The 17,472-nt window shown below is 43.5% G+C and overlaps 1 protein-coding gene across 5 annotated transcripts in view; it reads left to right on the top strand.

Moving 5' to 3' along the window:
• The window catches only part of gria3b (glutamate receptor, ionotropic, AMPA 3b), an 85,075-nt gene that overhangs the window by 49,551 nt on the left and 18,052 nt on the right, over nucleotides 1–17,472 (top strand). For all 5 annotated transcript variants that reach the window (XR_004697185.2, XM_035161190.2, XM_035161189.2 and 2 more), the window contains exons 5-11: nucleotides 6,629–6,682; nucleotides 7,584–7,745; nucleotides 8,931–9,098; nucleotides 9,481–9,585; nucleotides 11,583–11,687; nucleotides 13,552–13,758; nucleotides 15,942–16,315. Coding sequence is in view for 4 of the 5 variants with exons in the window: in XM_035161190.2 (XP_035017081.1) it covers nucleotides 6,629–6,682; nucleotides 7,584–7,745; nucleotides 8,931–9,098; nucleotides 9,481–9,585; nucleotides 11,583–11,687; nucleotides 13,552–13,758; nucleotides 15,942–16,315 (1,175 nt within the window). In the remaining variant the exon portion in view is untranslated. The remainder of the gene's footprint in view (nucleotides 1–6,628; nucleotides 6,683–7,583; nucleotides 7,746–8,930; nucleotides 9,099–9,480; nucleotides 9,586–11,582; nucleotides 11,688–13,551; nucleotides 13,759–15,941; nucleotides 16,316–17,472) is intronic.

Genomic DNA, 17,472 nt, shown 5'->3' with positions numbered 1-17,472 from the left:
ATGTGCCTCTGTGCTTCTTCCTGGCCCTCTTCCCTCCTGGGAATCCAGTGCTGGAGTCTGCTCAGAGGCAACAACCTGCTCATCACTAGTGTAAAGAGAGTGCAGGCAAAAAATAAAAAAGGAAAAGAAGAACGTCTGGGACAGGCCCAGGGCACGCAAGCTGTTCAAAGACGGGCAGGCAATGAGCACTCCGCCAGCCGCAACGCTGGAGAAGAAAAAAAACAATAAAAAGTGAAAACTGATTCACAGAAAGAGGGAGAAACAGAGAGGTGCATCTGGGGATTTGTTAGGACAACATTCTGCCTCCTGTAGAGGCGTGAAGGGTGGCCATACCGCTTCACCACGGAGAACTGGAGATCCTCCATGTTCCCTCTTTCTGATCGTGAATGGAGAAAATCCATAGTTGGGTGTTGTATTGAATGGGATATTTGTGTTGTATCCATTTCATGAAAGGGGAAGAAAGATGATCATGGGTGATGAGGGGTCGTGGGAGCAGTCGACAGATTTCTAGAAGCTGTTGGAAAAATGTCAGCAATGAAAAGAAGGTCCTCAGTCAGTGATGTGGATGACACAATGAAAAAAAGGGATTTTCATTCATGCAGAGGAGTTTGCCTGTATTTTCTTCCCCGGCTCATCATGTTCGACGTCACGAACGCACTGAAAACTGAGGCCCTCTCTCACCTCATGCACTGTCTTGCCAAATGAGCACATTCATATCGTTTCCATCACTAATGATCGGAGCCAGAGCCAATTAAAAACCTGTGTCTGCTGCAGGGTAATTTCACCCGCTAGTGAATGACGATTGTTTTCATTCCCATTCAGCACAAAAGCCAGATGTCAGCGGGTGTTCGTTGGTTTTTCAACCAGTTAAAAAGAGGATTTAGTTTCCCTCCCAGTCATTTAAAGCTTCTTGGAGAAACATGTCTCAGAAAAAGTAGAGGAGGAAAGTCCGGACAGGCCGTTCTTACAGTTTACTGATATGAAAGGTGATGTTGATCTAAGGCTGTGGAGAGGACCGGTTCCGGCTTGATGTTAAGATGTTCAAAGCTCCGGATCCAACCTGGACTGTTTAAGGCCTTTTTTTTTAAAACTGTGATTATAGAATTAAATGGGATTAAAGTGTTATCATTGACGAGAGTGTGACCTGTGGACTCAGTGACTGAATGAGAGGCTGAGACGCGCGTATCAAGAACAGTCGGTAAATCCGATGAACTTCAAATCAAGTGAAATGACCCTGATCGTCTTCGGTGAAACCAAAGTAAAGACATCGAAGCGTTTCAAAGTGCTGGCACAAGCAGGAGGACGTCTCCGCTGCGGCGACAGCCATTCCTTCCTCCCGAGGTACCGAGTCTCAAAAACTGCTCTGGTATCTCCGAGCAATATCATAATCGCCTGAATGTGAGTCAGGTGTTTCTGAAATGTTTCTGCGTTTTGGGGGGAGGCCAGCGCTCTCTTCAGGGTTCAGATATGGCCGCTGCCAAGAAAATCATCTCAGCCACAGCCTCCACTGGCTGTTAATTAGAGAGTGCTAGAGCGAGAGCACTTCTACCAAGAGCAGAGCTGGAGACGGAAGAAGGGGGAAAGTCCTTCTGTATCAAAGCATATAGAGGTCAAATTCACCCTTATGTCCCCTCCTGAGAGGTCTTCACTGCGACTGATCGACTCATGATAACCCTTCTCATCATTAAATTACATGTGGCTGTTAATGTAGCTTGTTATTAACATGCTGGTTAATAATGAAAAGATGATTTATATGTTTGGCTCAAAGGCTTTGAGCCCCATTATGACAATGACCCCCCCCTTCAAACATAAATTGCTCTGTGCCAATTTATCTCCCATAAAATAAAGAGTAGGATCTTTGATGTAAGAAGTCTTCTCTACACTTTTTTTTTACATTTGACATAAACTACAAAATGAAAGATTGGCTGTCACCTAGTTAATGTGTCTTATTGTTTCTGTACGAGGAGATAAACAGAGAGAGATGTGTTGTATTGACTGTCTTGTTTTGGCAGTGGAGTTACAGCCAAGATAAATTGATGATTGATAGATAATACACAGACTCCCTCAGTTATAGTTTCTATTTTAAAGCAAATCAGCAGCAGCTTCCCCGTCTTTGGATTTATAATGCGAGCTGGTGTTAGTTCAGCAGCTGATAGAGAAACTGAGAACTGAGGTTTGCAGCTTTAACCGTATGTGGCAATAAATCAATAATAATCATTGCAATACAATTTTCATCAATAGCAACAAAGAAAAAGTCCAATATATAGATATACTTAGGCATTATATGTATATAATGCTAAACATATTTTTCTGGTGTTTATCATGTTTCACTCTCTGCTCATTAAAAAGAGTTTAAAATCACAACCTTCACTCAGGAGCAAAAATCATGCTTTGAATTTAACAGAACTAATAATGTGACATGTATCAGGATAATTATCGATATGGACAGATTCACTGCTGCCCAGTTCTAATCTGACTTTATTTTCTGTCATTTTTTTGAAGTAACCCTATATTTTAGTAAATTTTCTAGAAACAAATGGATTTTTATTTTCTTCTGAGATTATTTTACCTTTAATAATGATGGATAGATTTGCCTGGTGATTATTGATTTACATTAAATTTTACAATCCTATATAAATTTACTGAAATGCCTTTCTGATTAATGTATTTGGAATTTAACATTCTCATATCCTCATATTAATTTAACAGTATGTAATTGTGCAGTTTTTACAGTTTTGTTTATCCTGCTTGGATGCAGTATTTATAGAAGAACTTAAGTGACTGAGGAATACTGTCGTTCACCACTCGACTAAACTGAATTTGTATGGATTATGGATTATGGATTATAAATTGGACAAAATAAGTAATTTAAACCTCACTTTTGAAGTAGATTTTTTCATATTTTATAAACCCAAAAGTTAATAAATTAAAAGCAATTATAGCAAACAAAATGGTTTGTTCCATGCAGCCCTGATGCCAGCACTACACCTCACCAGTTTAGTTCGTGGTCTCCGGGCTTTAGACAGAGTTTCCATGGTTCAGGAGGAGGATAAAAATAATTGCATCATTTGCTCTTTTATATGCCTCTGTAAATGGTATGATATTTACAAACTCTGGGGAACCTGTCATTTTAAGTCTGCCTCTTCCTGTGCTGTGGCAAACTCCACAGTGGAAAGGTCAAACTTGGAGGAAAACAGTCTGGCATTTATTGAATATGTGTAGCTGCAGTTTTACCTTTAAGGCTCTCTGACTGGTGAGGGCGAGGCCGGCGGAGGCAGGATGAGGGGGAAGTCAAGGTCATCCTGGTTGTCTGTTCCCATCGGTTGTTTAAAGAAAAACACAGGCTCTCCTGTAGCAGCAGAACAAAAGGTGGTGGAGCCGGCGAGGGGATCGATGTGCAATAGGGGAAACTGTTGGCTTTAAAGAGGAATCACATTATTGAAGGGGTAAACATGCTCTACACATTCCGACACCGGGAAAACGAACAATTGATTGTATGTACAGCACATCACTTGAACACTTTGTTGCAGATTGGATTATGGTCTCAGCATTCCCCCCATTATATTTTCAAGAAATTGTATACATTTATTAAAAAGTGAAAATCTAAAATCTCCTATTTGCTAAATTATTCAGATCTTTAATTGAATCTGACTGAGACGACCCCTTGGTAGCGTTTAATCCCTTGTTTTGGGGTTAACAAAATAAAACAATTATATTTGAGAGAAAAACCGATGTCACACACCTAGAAGACAGACCAAGACGTCAAGAGCATTTGTGGTGATTAAAACACATGATCTCTGCAGCGCAATTGAAACGTTACATCCTGGCTCTGTCTGCGGCACCACCCCTCACCTGAATCCGCGTCTGAGCAGAGAACCCCCCTCTGTGCATGTATATGAAAGGCAAACGTTAGAGAAAGTCCAGACCTGATTCTCCAGAGATCCTCCGCAGGACATGAAAACAGCTAAAGTCAGGTGATGAGCAAGATCTGGTGATGTTCAAATGGTAGATTTGTGTCTCATCAAATCAAAGAGTCAAACCACCACTCTTGAACAAGGCCTGATTGATATGAAGCTCTGATATGATGACCATTGGGTTGTTGGTCAGTTTGGCCTCAGAGCCAAATTTAGGAGGAGTCCTGGTGACTGCAAACTTTCTTTCATTTATTCCAACTTCCAAGTGCACACTTGTTGAGGCCACGTGCTCCAGGAAACACTCAACGATATAAAAAAGAGTTTGTACCTTTGTCCTCTATGCTTCACCACAATTCTGTCATGGGAGCTGAATTACATGACTTTTGCGGTGACATGCAGTGAGAACTTTGGGACCTAATATAGACAGCTGTAATTCCAGTCAATTCAATTTGGACTATGGAGAGAACCAAGTGATATTAATTTTAATCATGAGAACAGCAAATGAGTGTATTTCTGTAATGTGAGCACACTTTTAACTGCTGCTTAATGTAATCAGGGTATTAATGCTTTCTGATATTAGTGTGTCATTGCTCAAATAATATTGGATTTCGAATGAAATACAAGAGAATCAAATCTCATTAACACCATTAAAAGATAGTTATCAGTGTCTGCAGTATCTGAGGATTTTACAGGCAGGGCGGTCAGCGGTGCATCACAACTCGCAACAATGAAATCTGTCCATCTCAGCTGGAGTCGGGTCTTGCCGTCTGCCTAATTAAAGAGGTTGAGGGGAGAGGTTGTTGTGTTCTGGCCGGAGGTTCATGTCCGTGTCATCACCGACTCGCTGCGCTCCATCCCAAGGTTGCCGCTTGTAGCCAGTGCCAGGCTGGCTGTGAGCTGCGGGCCACGGGACGAGGGTGGTTTTGGGGGGGGGGCTCTCTTCCTGCCCCAGCTCCAGGGCAGGTGTGAGGAGGACGGCTCGAAGTCAGAGTCAAGGTTAGCGCGCGGTGAAGGAACGTGGAACGGGGAACAGGGGCGGGGGTTGTTCAGGAACACGCAGCAGGCCTGGAGGTCTGAAAGTCCGCCTCGTGAGCAGCTACAGAGGAAGTAGCCGTGATGTGTCTGGCTCGTGTCTACAATTTGTCGGCCTGTGTTTGTTGTGTTGTTTTGTCCTCGTGAAGCATTTTGTAATCTCTGGTTTTGATAAGTGCCGTATAAATAAAGCGTATTTATTGTTATCATTAGAAATGCTGCAGAGATTTCTTTTCCTGGAACTTTCTGTCACTTGCTCATTAGACGCAGATTGATGGATTCTAAAAGCCAGCTCCTGCTATTTCTGCATCCTAATCAGCTCATTTCCCCTCTGTGTTTTTTATTTCACTTTCGTGGTTTGTTCTCTCTGCCTGACGCCCTGCAGTGTTGGGAGTTTAAAGCCTTAATGATGGGGAAGCTGTCAGAGAACGCTGACCCACCCAAGCAGCTTGATAGCGTGAGCGGGGAGGCTTTGTGTGCTTGTGCTCCCCTGAGTGCTCTTTTTGAAAAGCAGCACCAGCGTCCGTATACAACCTTCAGATGTCCACGAAGGGGAGAGAAGCTGGTGATGGGAGGTGTAGATGAGCGGTTTATTTAATTTGTATGCAGTCCAAGCAAGGGGGATAGTTTTATTGCTGTGTGCTACTGTGCGCTCAGGTCAGTTAAAGTTCAGCCCAGCTAAATGAAATACTGTCATTGATGTCTAAACGGGTGAAACCGAAAACGTGCTTCCCAGATTTTTGTATTTATTTTTGCAGCCAGAGATGTGAAGATACAAGTTTGTTTTTCATCACTCTCTCCTGCTCAGCGGGAATGTCGTAAACGATCCACAGTAAGAAATATCCCACGTCCCCGGCACTAACATGCACACACAAACAGATGATAAACTGACAGTTTGTTTTTGTGACAGAGCCAGAGCCAGGACATGTGCAAACATGCTGATTTTGCTGTAAACTCGTGTGTGGCTGTGTTTGTTAGAACGCAGATGAAAACCGAAACACGGTTGACGAGTGTCCGCATGGCAGCAGCTCAGAAGTCCAAAAAATAACCATAACAAACGTCACGAGGCCCGGCCGAGAATCCACGTCCAGCAGGAGTAAAGCACAAAAAAAAGGAGAATGAGAAAAACAATTTAGAGTTTAACTATTGGATGTATCTGCAGGCCCAGAACAAAAGGAAGTAAATGTAGAATAAAAGGCAACATATGGTTCATACCACAGTGACGGGATGACATACAACACCACTTACTATTTTCAGGCTGCGTGGGTTGAAACATGTTGTTATGCTCCAAAGGTGTGATATTTTCAAAGCAGAGCGAGATCTACATCTTACTGTCTCGCTGTAATCTCCTTTGAAATATATTTTCCCCCGTATCTCTACCTTCTGTCCAGCACTTGCTAAGGACTCACATCCTCGGCACCGTGAATGACTTCAAAGTCTGCGGAATATTCAAGGATGTTCCTCGTTCCCGTTTCTCTGCCGTTATCCGCTCCTCCTTAACGAACAAGTCCTCAAACCTCTCCCTCTCTCTTGTTGTTCTTCAGGTTACTCTTTTTTGTTTTCGGGCCAGACTACCGGACGTCCCCATGTTCACAGAGATTGTTGTGGCCTGCTTATACGAGCCGCGGCTCCTAGCTCTCATCTCATGGGTGGTTTACTGTATTGATGTTTTTCTCCCGTAGGTTGTGACCCTGGGGAAGAACAGCCGTGGTTACCACTACATTCTGGCCAATCTTGTGAGTAATAACCCTGCCGCTCTCCTGGGAGCGAGCGGAACCCGCTTTTTCCTGCATTTGATGTGCCTTAGTCTCAGCCATGGTCACAAATGTGCATGCACATATATATATATAAGGTTTATTGGAATTTGTATTAATCAAAAATGCCTGTGTGTTTTTTTGCACATATATGTTTGGAGCAATCAGACGACATTGTATTTTTGTGTAAATTAATATGAAAGTAAAAATTAAAGTTGAGCCCCACGCACATGCACACACAGACACTGGGGACAGGAACCGTTCATTTAGCCTTGATATTAACATGAAAGTTTGAGAGTGGAGGCCTGCCTCGCTCTCACTGGCTGATCCCCTGCTGCTTTTTTGCGCAATGTCACAAGAAATGTTAATGCATCAGTCAAACACACGTCCTTGCACACCATTACACAGTCCTGAATTTTTTAAAAACTGCAATTTGACCATAAAAAAATAAATAAGTCTGTGTCATGGCTGCAGGGTGAAGAAGGAAAATTTAAAGGCAGCCCAAGTAGCAAAGGTTAGGGAAATGCATTAGGGGTTGTTTTTTTTCTATGGCAAAGCTTTCTAAAGCTTTCTCTGGTTCAAGTAAAATAGTTTGGCCCCTACTTGATCTGAAACAAACTCTCAATCTAACTTCAGGTTGTTTATCTGCAAATGAACTCAGGTTGCACCACAAAGTGTCGAGAGGAACGTTTGCCTCAGTGTAATGACAAACACATGTTTCTTTCTCACACAATGCAGTTCATAATAAAATGCACCCTCCCAGAAAAGCTGCTAATATTTTGTGGTGCTCAGCCCCAAGTAACATTAAAAGAAAGAAAAACCTCAAAGAAAAAACCGGGAACTATGAGTTTTCTCTTCTCCTTTTCCTTCTGTCTCATCTCAGGGGTTTACTAATGTGAGCTTGGACAAAGTCTTTGCTGGTGGAGCCAACATTTCAGGGTTTCAGATTGTCAACCCTGAGAACCCGATCGTGCAGCAGTTCATGCAGCGCTGGGAGCGGCTCGATGAAAGAGAATTCCCAGAAGCCAGAAACACTCCTCTGAAGGTACTGTGCTCGCGGGGTCCTTTCATTACACATGCAGAATACAACGATCATCCCTCTCTGAAGTGCTCTCTATAGGCTCCTCTCCTCCTCCGTTTGCCTTTGTCATCCTGTCATTCCTCCCACCCCTCGCTTCCTCCTCTTTGCTTTGCATCTTTCCCGGCGATCGATATATTGATAGGCGGTGCGAGGCAAGGTTATATCGCAGCTTCAATTTACATCTAATTAAACAATGATTGAGAAAGAAATGGATTTTGAATGGCATTTAATTAGATTTTGTCATGGTGCGGTGGTCAACAAACAAGTGGCTCAGCCCTCGCTGGTGAAAAGGTCAGACGAAGTTGGAGGAGAAGTGCGTGGGAGATAAAATCACACATTAATGCTCAAGTCTCTCTCAAAACTCTGCGCTAAAAGTTTTGGAAGAGGTCCTGACCATCAGACATGCCCTGGCTTTTCAAATCAGATCTGTCCAATCAATCTAATTTTATCATAGGGGCAGAGTCAGAGCAACCCAATTATCAATCCGCCCACGCTGATCTGACCTGGTGGCAGCGACGTGCATCGGCAAGAAGCAACACAGACACTTTTACTGCAAAAAGTAACTGCAAACAGATTTATTTGAAAATATGACATATTTATATGAAAGCTCAATACACAGCAGTTTAAAGTTATGGTCTGAGTCTGTGACTTCACCAAGATTTCTGCCTTGGTTTTGGTTTTAACTTTACAGATTCAAGATCAGCACGGACTTTTATTGGTTGTTCCCGGTCTCCAAAAACATGTACTTCAGTTTTTATCTTTGTTGAACTGAATCCAATTTTGACACATCCCATCGTTTTTTTATTCAATGGGAGAATATAGTCCCCTGGTGTTATGTAATTTTGTGTCATTTGCATAACTGTGGTGAGATATTTTGTTGTTTTCCATTATCTGAGTGAGTGGGAGCACGTAGATGTTGAACAGAAGAGGCCCCAAAATGGAGCCCTGAGGAACCTCACATGCTATTTTTGTCTGTTCAGATATGTTTTTACCAATTGAAACTAAATAATCCCTGTGCTGTAAACTATTTATTTTTAGTCTTAAAAAATGTCTTATAGTCACTACACAGTGTTTTATATAAACCTGTTAAGACTTCATCTTATCTGCTGCCACGTGATCTTGTCTCACTGGGCTTTTTTTTTTGTACAGTACACTTCAGCACTGACCCATGATGCCATCCTGGTGATAGCTGAGGCATTCAGGTACCTGCGGCGCCAACGTGTGGATGTCTCTCGCCGGGGCAGCGCTGGAGACTGTCTTGCCAATCCCGCTGTACCTTGGAGCCAAGGCATCGACATCGAGAGAGCTCTCAAAACGGTAGGGGGGGCAGGAGGGGGAAAGGGAGGCAGAAAGAGAGAGAGGGGGAAGCTGATAACCAAAGAAAAGGCCAGAAGAAGTGAAGCAGAGATAGCGAGTTAGAGTGTGATAAAGATGGAAATTGACAGAGAGAAGGAAAGAGAGCGCAGAGCTGTTCTCCTCCCTCTGCCTCCAGATATCTCTGCACGGAGCTCACTCAAATCCGGGCCCTCATTACCATAAAACTACATCTTTTATTAAAGCGTATCCAGTTCATCATTTGATTAACAGACTCTGTGCACCACTCCAGTAGCTGCATGGACACAAGCACCTTAATAACAGCAATATGTGCAATGTGATGACTGCTACACATCTCCCTGTGTCTCTCTGCCCCTCATGCCAGGTCCAAGTGCATGGTATGACCGGGAACATCCAGTTCGACAACTACGGCCGCAGGACCAACTACACTATAGATGTTTATGAGATGAAAACAGGTGGGCCGAGGAAGGTAAGACAGAGCGGTGACCCCTGTCGGGTTCCATTTATCAAGTGCCAAATAAGAAAAAAATCCTGGTCTTTGTCAGAACACAGCTAACACCTGGCACACCTCGAGGTTTCGGTTCATGACTTCATGACCAAATTGTAATTTCAAATGATTGATTGATCATCTGTACTTGAAAATAAAACTCTAAGGGATGGTGGCCACATGTTTAGGTATGACAAACCCATGGTGTGAGCTCAGCGATTGTGTTCAAGTATAATTAATTTCCCAACAAGACTCTACCTCCGTTTATCAAAGGGCTTTTTCAGTCACGTGGACCGGCAGGGCTGAGAGGACACTGCAGAATAATGCCAACTGCATCTCTCCACCTCTGTTCGGTAGACGAGCCATGCCAAGAATTAAAAGCCCCACAAATCACACACAGCCCGCGATCTGATCTGTAAAACTGTCCTATCAAAAGAATGATATAAGGCTTTTTCCGTGCCTTGGGACAGTGCAGATATGATATTTGGTCCTCTCCTGACAGTAATTACCATTCAAATAACCAATTACTGCAAAGGGGATCCAAGAATTCCTCTGGCTCCGCTTCAAAACGGTAATTCCCAGCGGTACATTCACGTTTTAACCAGTACCAAATGACTATCTCTGGTTTTATTCCATAACCTCACCGGGTTCGAAGAGACAGCTGTGAATTTCTCGTTAGCTGGGTAAGTGTGGGCTCAGCCTGATATGACATGTGATTATGCCGCCTGCCTCCCAGGCCTCTAAAGCCTACACTTCAATTAGCATCACGCAGCCTTTACAGCCGTCCCCGCACTAAAAAGCAGAGGGGGAGGGAGCAGGGAGAGGCATGGAGCAAGTGGGAGAAAGGAGGTCAGGGGGGAGAGAGTGAGGAAGGGATGGAACATGAGACAAGCCAGGCAGCAGTTTGTCAGGACCTGGAGCCCCCAGTCACCTCAGTGACAGTTAGAGGATGAGGGATCTTAGCTGTGGCTGTCACCAGTGATGTATGGGCTGATCTCTGTCCCAGCTGCTCAGAGTGAGATCAGGACTCTGCCTCTGGAGCAGCGCTCCATGACACAGCTTCCCACAGTGTTGCTCCCACGAGCAGCGCTCCTCAAATATCACTGTCGGTCAAGAGGCAGGAATAAACATCTGTCTCTGGGTCTGGAGAGAAAGTGCTCTAATCAACATCCACAACTGTAACCACAGTGTGGAGCTCCAGTTTGAGAAGTTCGCTGCTTTCTAGCGCCTCCACTCGGTGTTTCTGCTGTACACCTGTCTGGCCTCAAACATTTAAAGATCTGAGGCAAAAGAAATAAAAATGCGGACCAGATGTGAAGGGGGAAATCGTAGCCAGCAACAGTTAAACTATTGGCAGCCGCAGATGCAACATGTTTCATCGAGAGCCAGAACAGCCATTATTTCAGACGGGCAAACAAACACTTGACATTGGTTTGACTCAAGCATCTGTATAGCAGAGAACAGAGTAACTGCAATGGCAGGACTGTGCAGGAGAAACTGTAGAGCCACTGGGATATTATACTAAATTATTTAACATGTATGCAGTACATAGGCCTGAATATTAATTATTTACCATAAAACCTGGGAAGCTGGAGGTGGGAGGGATTGAAGTCGTCTGGCGTATGCTCATGCAGTGCAATTGCAGCATATTTGGCTATTTGAGCCGGTGCAGATAGTAAAAAACATAGTGTATTTTCATAATATCTTTGATCGTGGCACTAATAACATGATAAATGTCGTAATATAGAATCAACTCTATTTATTTTGTGCTTAGATTACGGGCCTCGTCTGCCATTTTGGTATTCTGCTCATTTGCTGATGCTTTGGTCGACCTCTGGACAAAATACAGTGTTGTCTTAATAAAACCTGCATCATACCAGGTTCCAGTAATATTTAAATATGTCCCTGCTATGTGTGCTTTTACATCAGTGACGTCAGTGGTTCAGAATGCACCACTAACCACCGTTTTCTCTTTGCAGATCGGGTACTGGAACGAGTTCACGCGATTTGTAAATATTATGGACCCGCAGGTCTCCAACGACTCCTCAGTGGAAAACCGAACCATTGTGGTCACTACTATTATGGTACACTTTCCACGCAGTTTTAAATGTTTCACATATTCTGCCACTCAAGGTCATGGTGTTGATTCCAACGAGTGATACATTCTGTCCTGGGCGGGTAGAACCACATCTTTTTTGTGTTGCTTTCCATCCACTCACTACACGTTGAAACAGTCGATCCGAAGCCGGGGGGAGTGTTTCAACTGTATCAGTGTGGGTGTCAAAGCATTTTGATTTTCCATACTTCAGTGGCCTGTCGTAGCAGTGACATCACAATAATGGTATACTGTATATGATAGTGGTTGACTCCATCAATTACAAAAAAAAAAACGCATACAAACGCATACGTAAGTAGACCTGTCTGTCCTCATCAAGTAAATGTTCAATGACACTTGGGATAGACTGGCCGAAGAATGACTAGAGGACGATACTGCAATGGTTTCTCAAGCCCGGCAAAGCAAAATAAACAGTATTGGAGCAGGGATAAGACGGCGTAGTGTTCTTCCCTTGTTATCGCCTCTCCAATCTATTTTGTATTGCTCCTCCATGTGTTCTGTGTTGAAGTATAACTTCCAGTCAGCGCTTCAGGAGAGAATCATTTTCTGGGCATTTTCCCCAGACCAAAATACAATAAAGAGAGAAATATTTTACATTTATTTGCTTTTAACTGTCTGCACTCAACTAAACGTTTCAAGCTTATTGGATCACTTCCATTGCGAGTGTATTTACTGACTGTATAATGGCGTTATAATTACCTGATGCAATACCTCACTCTCTGCAAGTGGATGATAAAGAAAAATGTCTGGGAAATAATAAGGATCTCTGGCGTTTGTCCACACTTAGATTCCCTTTGTATTCCAAGGCACAGGAGGGTGTCACTCAATCGCCAGAGAGGAAACGTTTAACATCTCTAGATGAGGAATACAGTCGGGAGGTAAAGACGTGTTAACTCGAGGGAAACGCTCAGCAGATCCAATGTGAGGGGATACGTTCAGCACAGAACAAACAAACCATTGCGCTCCTACTTGCACTCTAATTGTGTGTGGCTGTAATGACAATGCCTGCTCTCCTGAGCGGTCCTATTGTTTGATAATGATGATGTGCTCGGTAAAGAGAAAAGACGAGCTGCACCAGCGTTTTTGACAAGGAGAGGAAAGCTAGCACGCTCCCGCTCTCCTGACATAATTATTTTATTTCTGAAAGTTTTTATTTTTATTTTTCATTTTGTTTGCACTTTTTTCTGGATAGCAAATAGTGGCTCATTCTGTTTTTAATTTACTTTTCTTTCTGGAATGAAACAGCCTTTAACTTCGCACTGGTGCAAATGTGCTTGAATATGTTGAGATACTATGGGCACTCTCTGATCCCTCTCCTGTCACTGGCATTTACTTATGAAACCCATCCCCATTCCCATCCCCACCCACCTCTGAGCTGACCCACACCTTGCCTACCAATGACTCCCAGCCCTGCTAAATCTCATTCTGGCCTCCTGTTTTCTCCCACATAAGATGAAAAATAACTTTCTTTCTCTCTCCCTTCCTCTAACCTTTATTGTGCCACCGAGTTGCGCCCTCGGGCTCAAACCGGGTTGGGTGCATTGGGCTTGGTGTCTGCTGGCCGCCACGGCTTATTGACCGCAGGGTGACCACGCGCTCACGCTGCTGTTATAAGTGCATATTTGTGCATTCGCAGGGCATCATCTTCGTATGCATGCCTGCATGGATGTGGTTATAGCAGCTTATAATGTTGGAAACGTGTGTGTGTGTGTGTGTGTGTGTGTGTGCGCGCGTGCATGGGCACATTTGGGTGCATGTATGCATATTTCTGTATAACTGAATGTGTGCCATGGCATGGGAGTGAATAAACCAGCGTGTGTTTGAATCAACAGGAAGCTCCTTATGTGATGTACAAGAAAAATTATAATCATCTGGAGGGGAATGACAGATATGAAGGCTACTGCGTCGATTTAGCATCTGAGATTGCCAAACATGTTGGAATTAAGTACAAACTGTCTATAGTAATGGATGGGAAGTACGGAGCCCGAGACCCCGAGACCAAGACGTGGAACGGGATGGTGGGTGAACTGGTCTATGGGGTGAGTACTGGGAGCCTCGATTTCACTGATTACATGGCAGTTTGCAAGGAACTTCAACATGAGAGGAGATCTCATTTTTCTGTCTCAAGGTTATCACCAACCCGAACTCATCAGCTCTTGCCCAGTTCAAAGTCTGATGCTGTCTCAGGAAGCTCAGCTGTGAGTGAATTTGTTGAATGCAGCCTCAAGCATTGGGGGGTGTTGGTGATCATCTTGAGACGGAGAAAATGAAATCATTTCTCAGTGCTGTTCATTGCAATTAATCCTCCTTGCTTAGCCTAGAAAGCTTTCTCTCTCTCTCTCTCTCTCTCTCTCTCTCTCTCTCTCTGGCACAGTCGAAACAGAGGTAGGTACATGAAAACAATGAGTCCATATGGCGAACACACTGAAACCACTTTGATGAATGAAAGATTGTATGCCTTTGAAGTGATTGTGTAATTATGTTCAATGTTTGATGTGTATGATGAATATGCCACATTGTAAATTCACAGCTGAGAAAATCTGCTTTAGAATCAACAGCTAAATGGTGGCTTGCGGTTTGAAACAACAAGATCCATATGTGTTGCGCTCCATAAAGGTCGAACCTCGCACATTAGCGGAGGGTCATGCCGTGTTTTACATCTGACAGAGCTCTCGGGCTCTTGCAACACCTCGAGCACCCCCGCTTTCTCTCGCCTTTCTCCGAGGCAACAATAGTTGAACAGGGGCCAAATGCAAAATGCATGAGGGTCAGGTTTCCTCATCTGTTCAATTTTCCAACTATCAGCCCGAGAGATTGCATGGTTTGATGTGCTATCGCCACCAAATTATTTCTCAAATGGGAAAAGTCCACTCCCCGCTGATGGAAGGAGAAAAAAATTTCCCAATCATGTCACTGTCAAGTCTTTCCGTGCCTGTAATTTTTACAGCAGGTGGGCCGAGACTAATAGTTTTGTACATTTTGACCTTTTGACCAGTAAATTAATTTGATTTTAGTTGTCTTTTTAAAGGTTAGGCCCGGGGCTGCTCTTTATTGCTTTGTTTCCCTCACCATTGATTGAGGGCTGCTTACGCCTGCACAAGGATTAAATGGTTATAGCCCTGCGCAGTGTTGTGTTGACAGCACAAAGAAAACAGTCGTGTTTATTGGGTCTATTTGTGTTGCTCCTAGTTTGACCTTGTAAGAAACGTTTTCTGCCTCGCGCTGCCACAGCCCAATGTTTTCTCAATTTCGATATGAAAAAAAGACAATAAAGCGCAATACAAAGAACTGCCCTTCACAGAACGGCTCCTTTTGAAGAGCAGCACTTATTTAATTAATCACACACACACACACACACGCACACACTAGCTGCAGTAACACTGTCTTATGTGATTAATTATTTTCTTTTCGCTTTTACAAAGAAACCCATTGTGAGTCCTAAAAAGGCAGCGCCACCTCCGTCCATGTGTTTCGATAGCATAATGCGGATGAAGCAGCAGAGCAAAGGAGGCAGATCAAGAGAAACAGCTTGAAAAAATAAAACAAATAAAGCAAACGCCAGAATAAGCTGTGTGAGCGAAATCTTGAACTGAACGGCATGTGATGGAGTTCACACAGCCAGGGCCTGCCGGTTTATTTCTTAAATGACAGCCGTTTATTGAATCGCTGTTACAGATTTGTATTACTTTGCAGTTTTACCGTAATCAACGCGAGTATTGATACAGCTATTATACAGAGTTTCATTACAAGATGTGGTGTGAGTTTTTAGGAGCCGCACCACTGAAAAGTTTCTCCAGACTGTTTCTCCTCGGGTCCTGATTAAGGAAGCAGTTGGTCAAATATGACTCAAACTCCCATCTGCCTCTGTGGATTTTTTCCAAGCTGTCTCTCTCAAAGTCTCGCAGGGCCCTTGGGAGCTTTTCTTCCGTCTTACCTCCCAATGTGGACACATTTTCCGTGAAAATAATTCATTTTACAGTCTGGATCTGAAATGTATTAACCATCCTAAGTCCTAACACTGTGCAAATGCCACTCTTCTCCTCCTGTGTGTGTGTTTTCCTTTCAGCTGGCCTTCAGTCATCACAGTGTAAAATATGTGTGATAAAACATTGTTTTAACTTCCCTCTCCAGCTCCAGTCATTCACACACACACATATGTAAAATGACCTGTTTCTTCATGCAGGTCATAACTAATGCTCACTGTGCATGTCCCTGTTTCCAGAGAGCAGATATAGCTGTTGCACCTCTCACCATTACTCTGGTTCGAGAGGAGGTGATAGACTTTTCCAAGCCCTTTATGAGCTTGGGCATCTCCATTATGATAAAGAAGCCCCAAAAGTCCAAGCCTGGTGTTTTCTCCTTCCTGGACCCGCTGGCCTATGAGATCTGGATGTGTATAGTGTTTGCCTATATTGGGGTGAGCGTGGTCCTGTTCCTGGTCAGTCGGTTCAGTCCTTATGAGTGGAACCTGGAGGAACAGGACGAGACCAAAGACCCCCAGACTCCCCCTGATCCTCCCAATGACTTTGGCATCTTCAATTCCCTCTGGTTCTCACTGGGCGCCTTCATGCAGCAGGGCTGTGACATCTCACCCAGGTAGGTCACTTGCAATATACACCAGCAGTGGACAGCAGAAAAGAAACAGTGATACTGCATTATTTTGACACTGAGAGATCACAAACCTCCGCAGAGACACAACAGTCCCCAATAAATTTCATGGAAATCAGTTGAGCAGTTTTAGCATTATCCTATTAACAAACAAACAAATACAAAAATACAAAGCAGATGAAATGGGCGCTCTGAGAGCGCATTCCTTAACCAAGGTTAATGCCCTGTCTTCCCAAAACAGTGTTTTCCATTAGTTATCCAGACTGTGGTGGTCCACCTTATTCTAATTTACCCAGCCAGAGTTTTGTAATGATCCAAAACTTGTTTTACCTTTCTCATAATGACATAAGAGATCTATCTCTGATGTGGTTTGTTGCTCCTTTGCCACATTGTATAGCTATGGCTGTATGAAGCACTATTCACAGCACTATTTGCCACATGCTTGTGGGTGCCATTGTGAGCTCCCACAATCGTCCATAAAGTTTTTACTGTCCACGCAGACAGTAGTCTCAGCTGCACGTGGCATGTAATGCAGTTCTCTCTCTCACACAATAATTTGACTTTCACTCTTTAGTCTATGTGCTTGTCATTCTGAATCTGCTGTGTGTGAGAGCCACGGTCGTGCCCGTGCACATGCACCCCGCTACCACCACAGACTGAATCAATTCTGATGTAGACACTGCAGAGAAAGGGAAACAAAATCCCTGGATTCGCCCATTTTTTAAAAATCTGCATCAAAATTGTAACAGATTCTTCCCTGACCCATACCACATCCCTCCACCAAGTTTCTTGGTCAACCTTCCAGTAATTTTAGCGTGATCCTGCAAACTAACAGACAAACAAATAAAGTGAAAACATAACCTCCTTGGCGGAGGTAACAAGACATTTCACCTGCAAGTGATGAGATGAGCTGTTAATAAGTACATGGAATGAATTAGTCAAGCATATTCATTTTACTGCCTGCTTCCTTCAGGTGTTCATTACTTGAAATTAGACTTATTTCAGTTTTATTGCAGCTATTATACTGTAAGTGTAATTGAGTTTGGCACTTTGAATGCTGAAATTGTCGTCAACAAAATGGTTTCATCAATACTCTCTTCAGGCTATTAGGTGATCTTTGACCCAGATTGTTTCACAGCCACTTG

The sequence above is a fragment of the Hippoglossus stenolepis genome, chromosome 7 (assembly GCF_022539355.2).
Source record: "Hippoglossus stenolepis isolate QCI-W04-F060 chromosome 7, HSTE1.2, whole genome shotgun sequence".
In the NCBI taxonomy this organism is placed as follows: domain Eukaryota; kingdom Metazoa; phylum Chordata; class Actinopteri; order Pleuronectiformes; family Pleuronectidae; genus Hippoglossus; species Hippoglossus stenolepis.
Note: the sequence above shows the minus strand (reverse complement) of the source record. Positions and strands in the feature narration are given on the sequence as shown.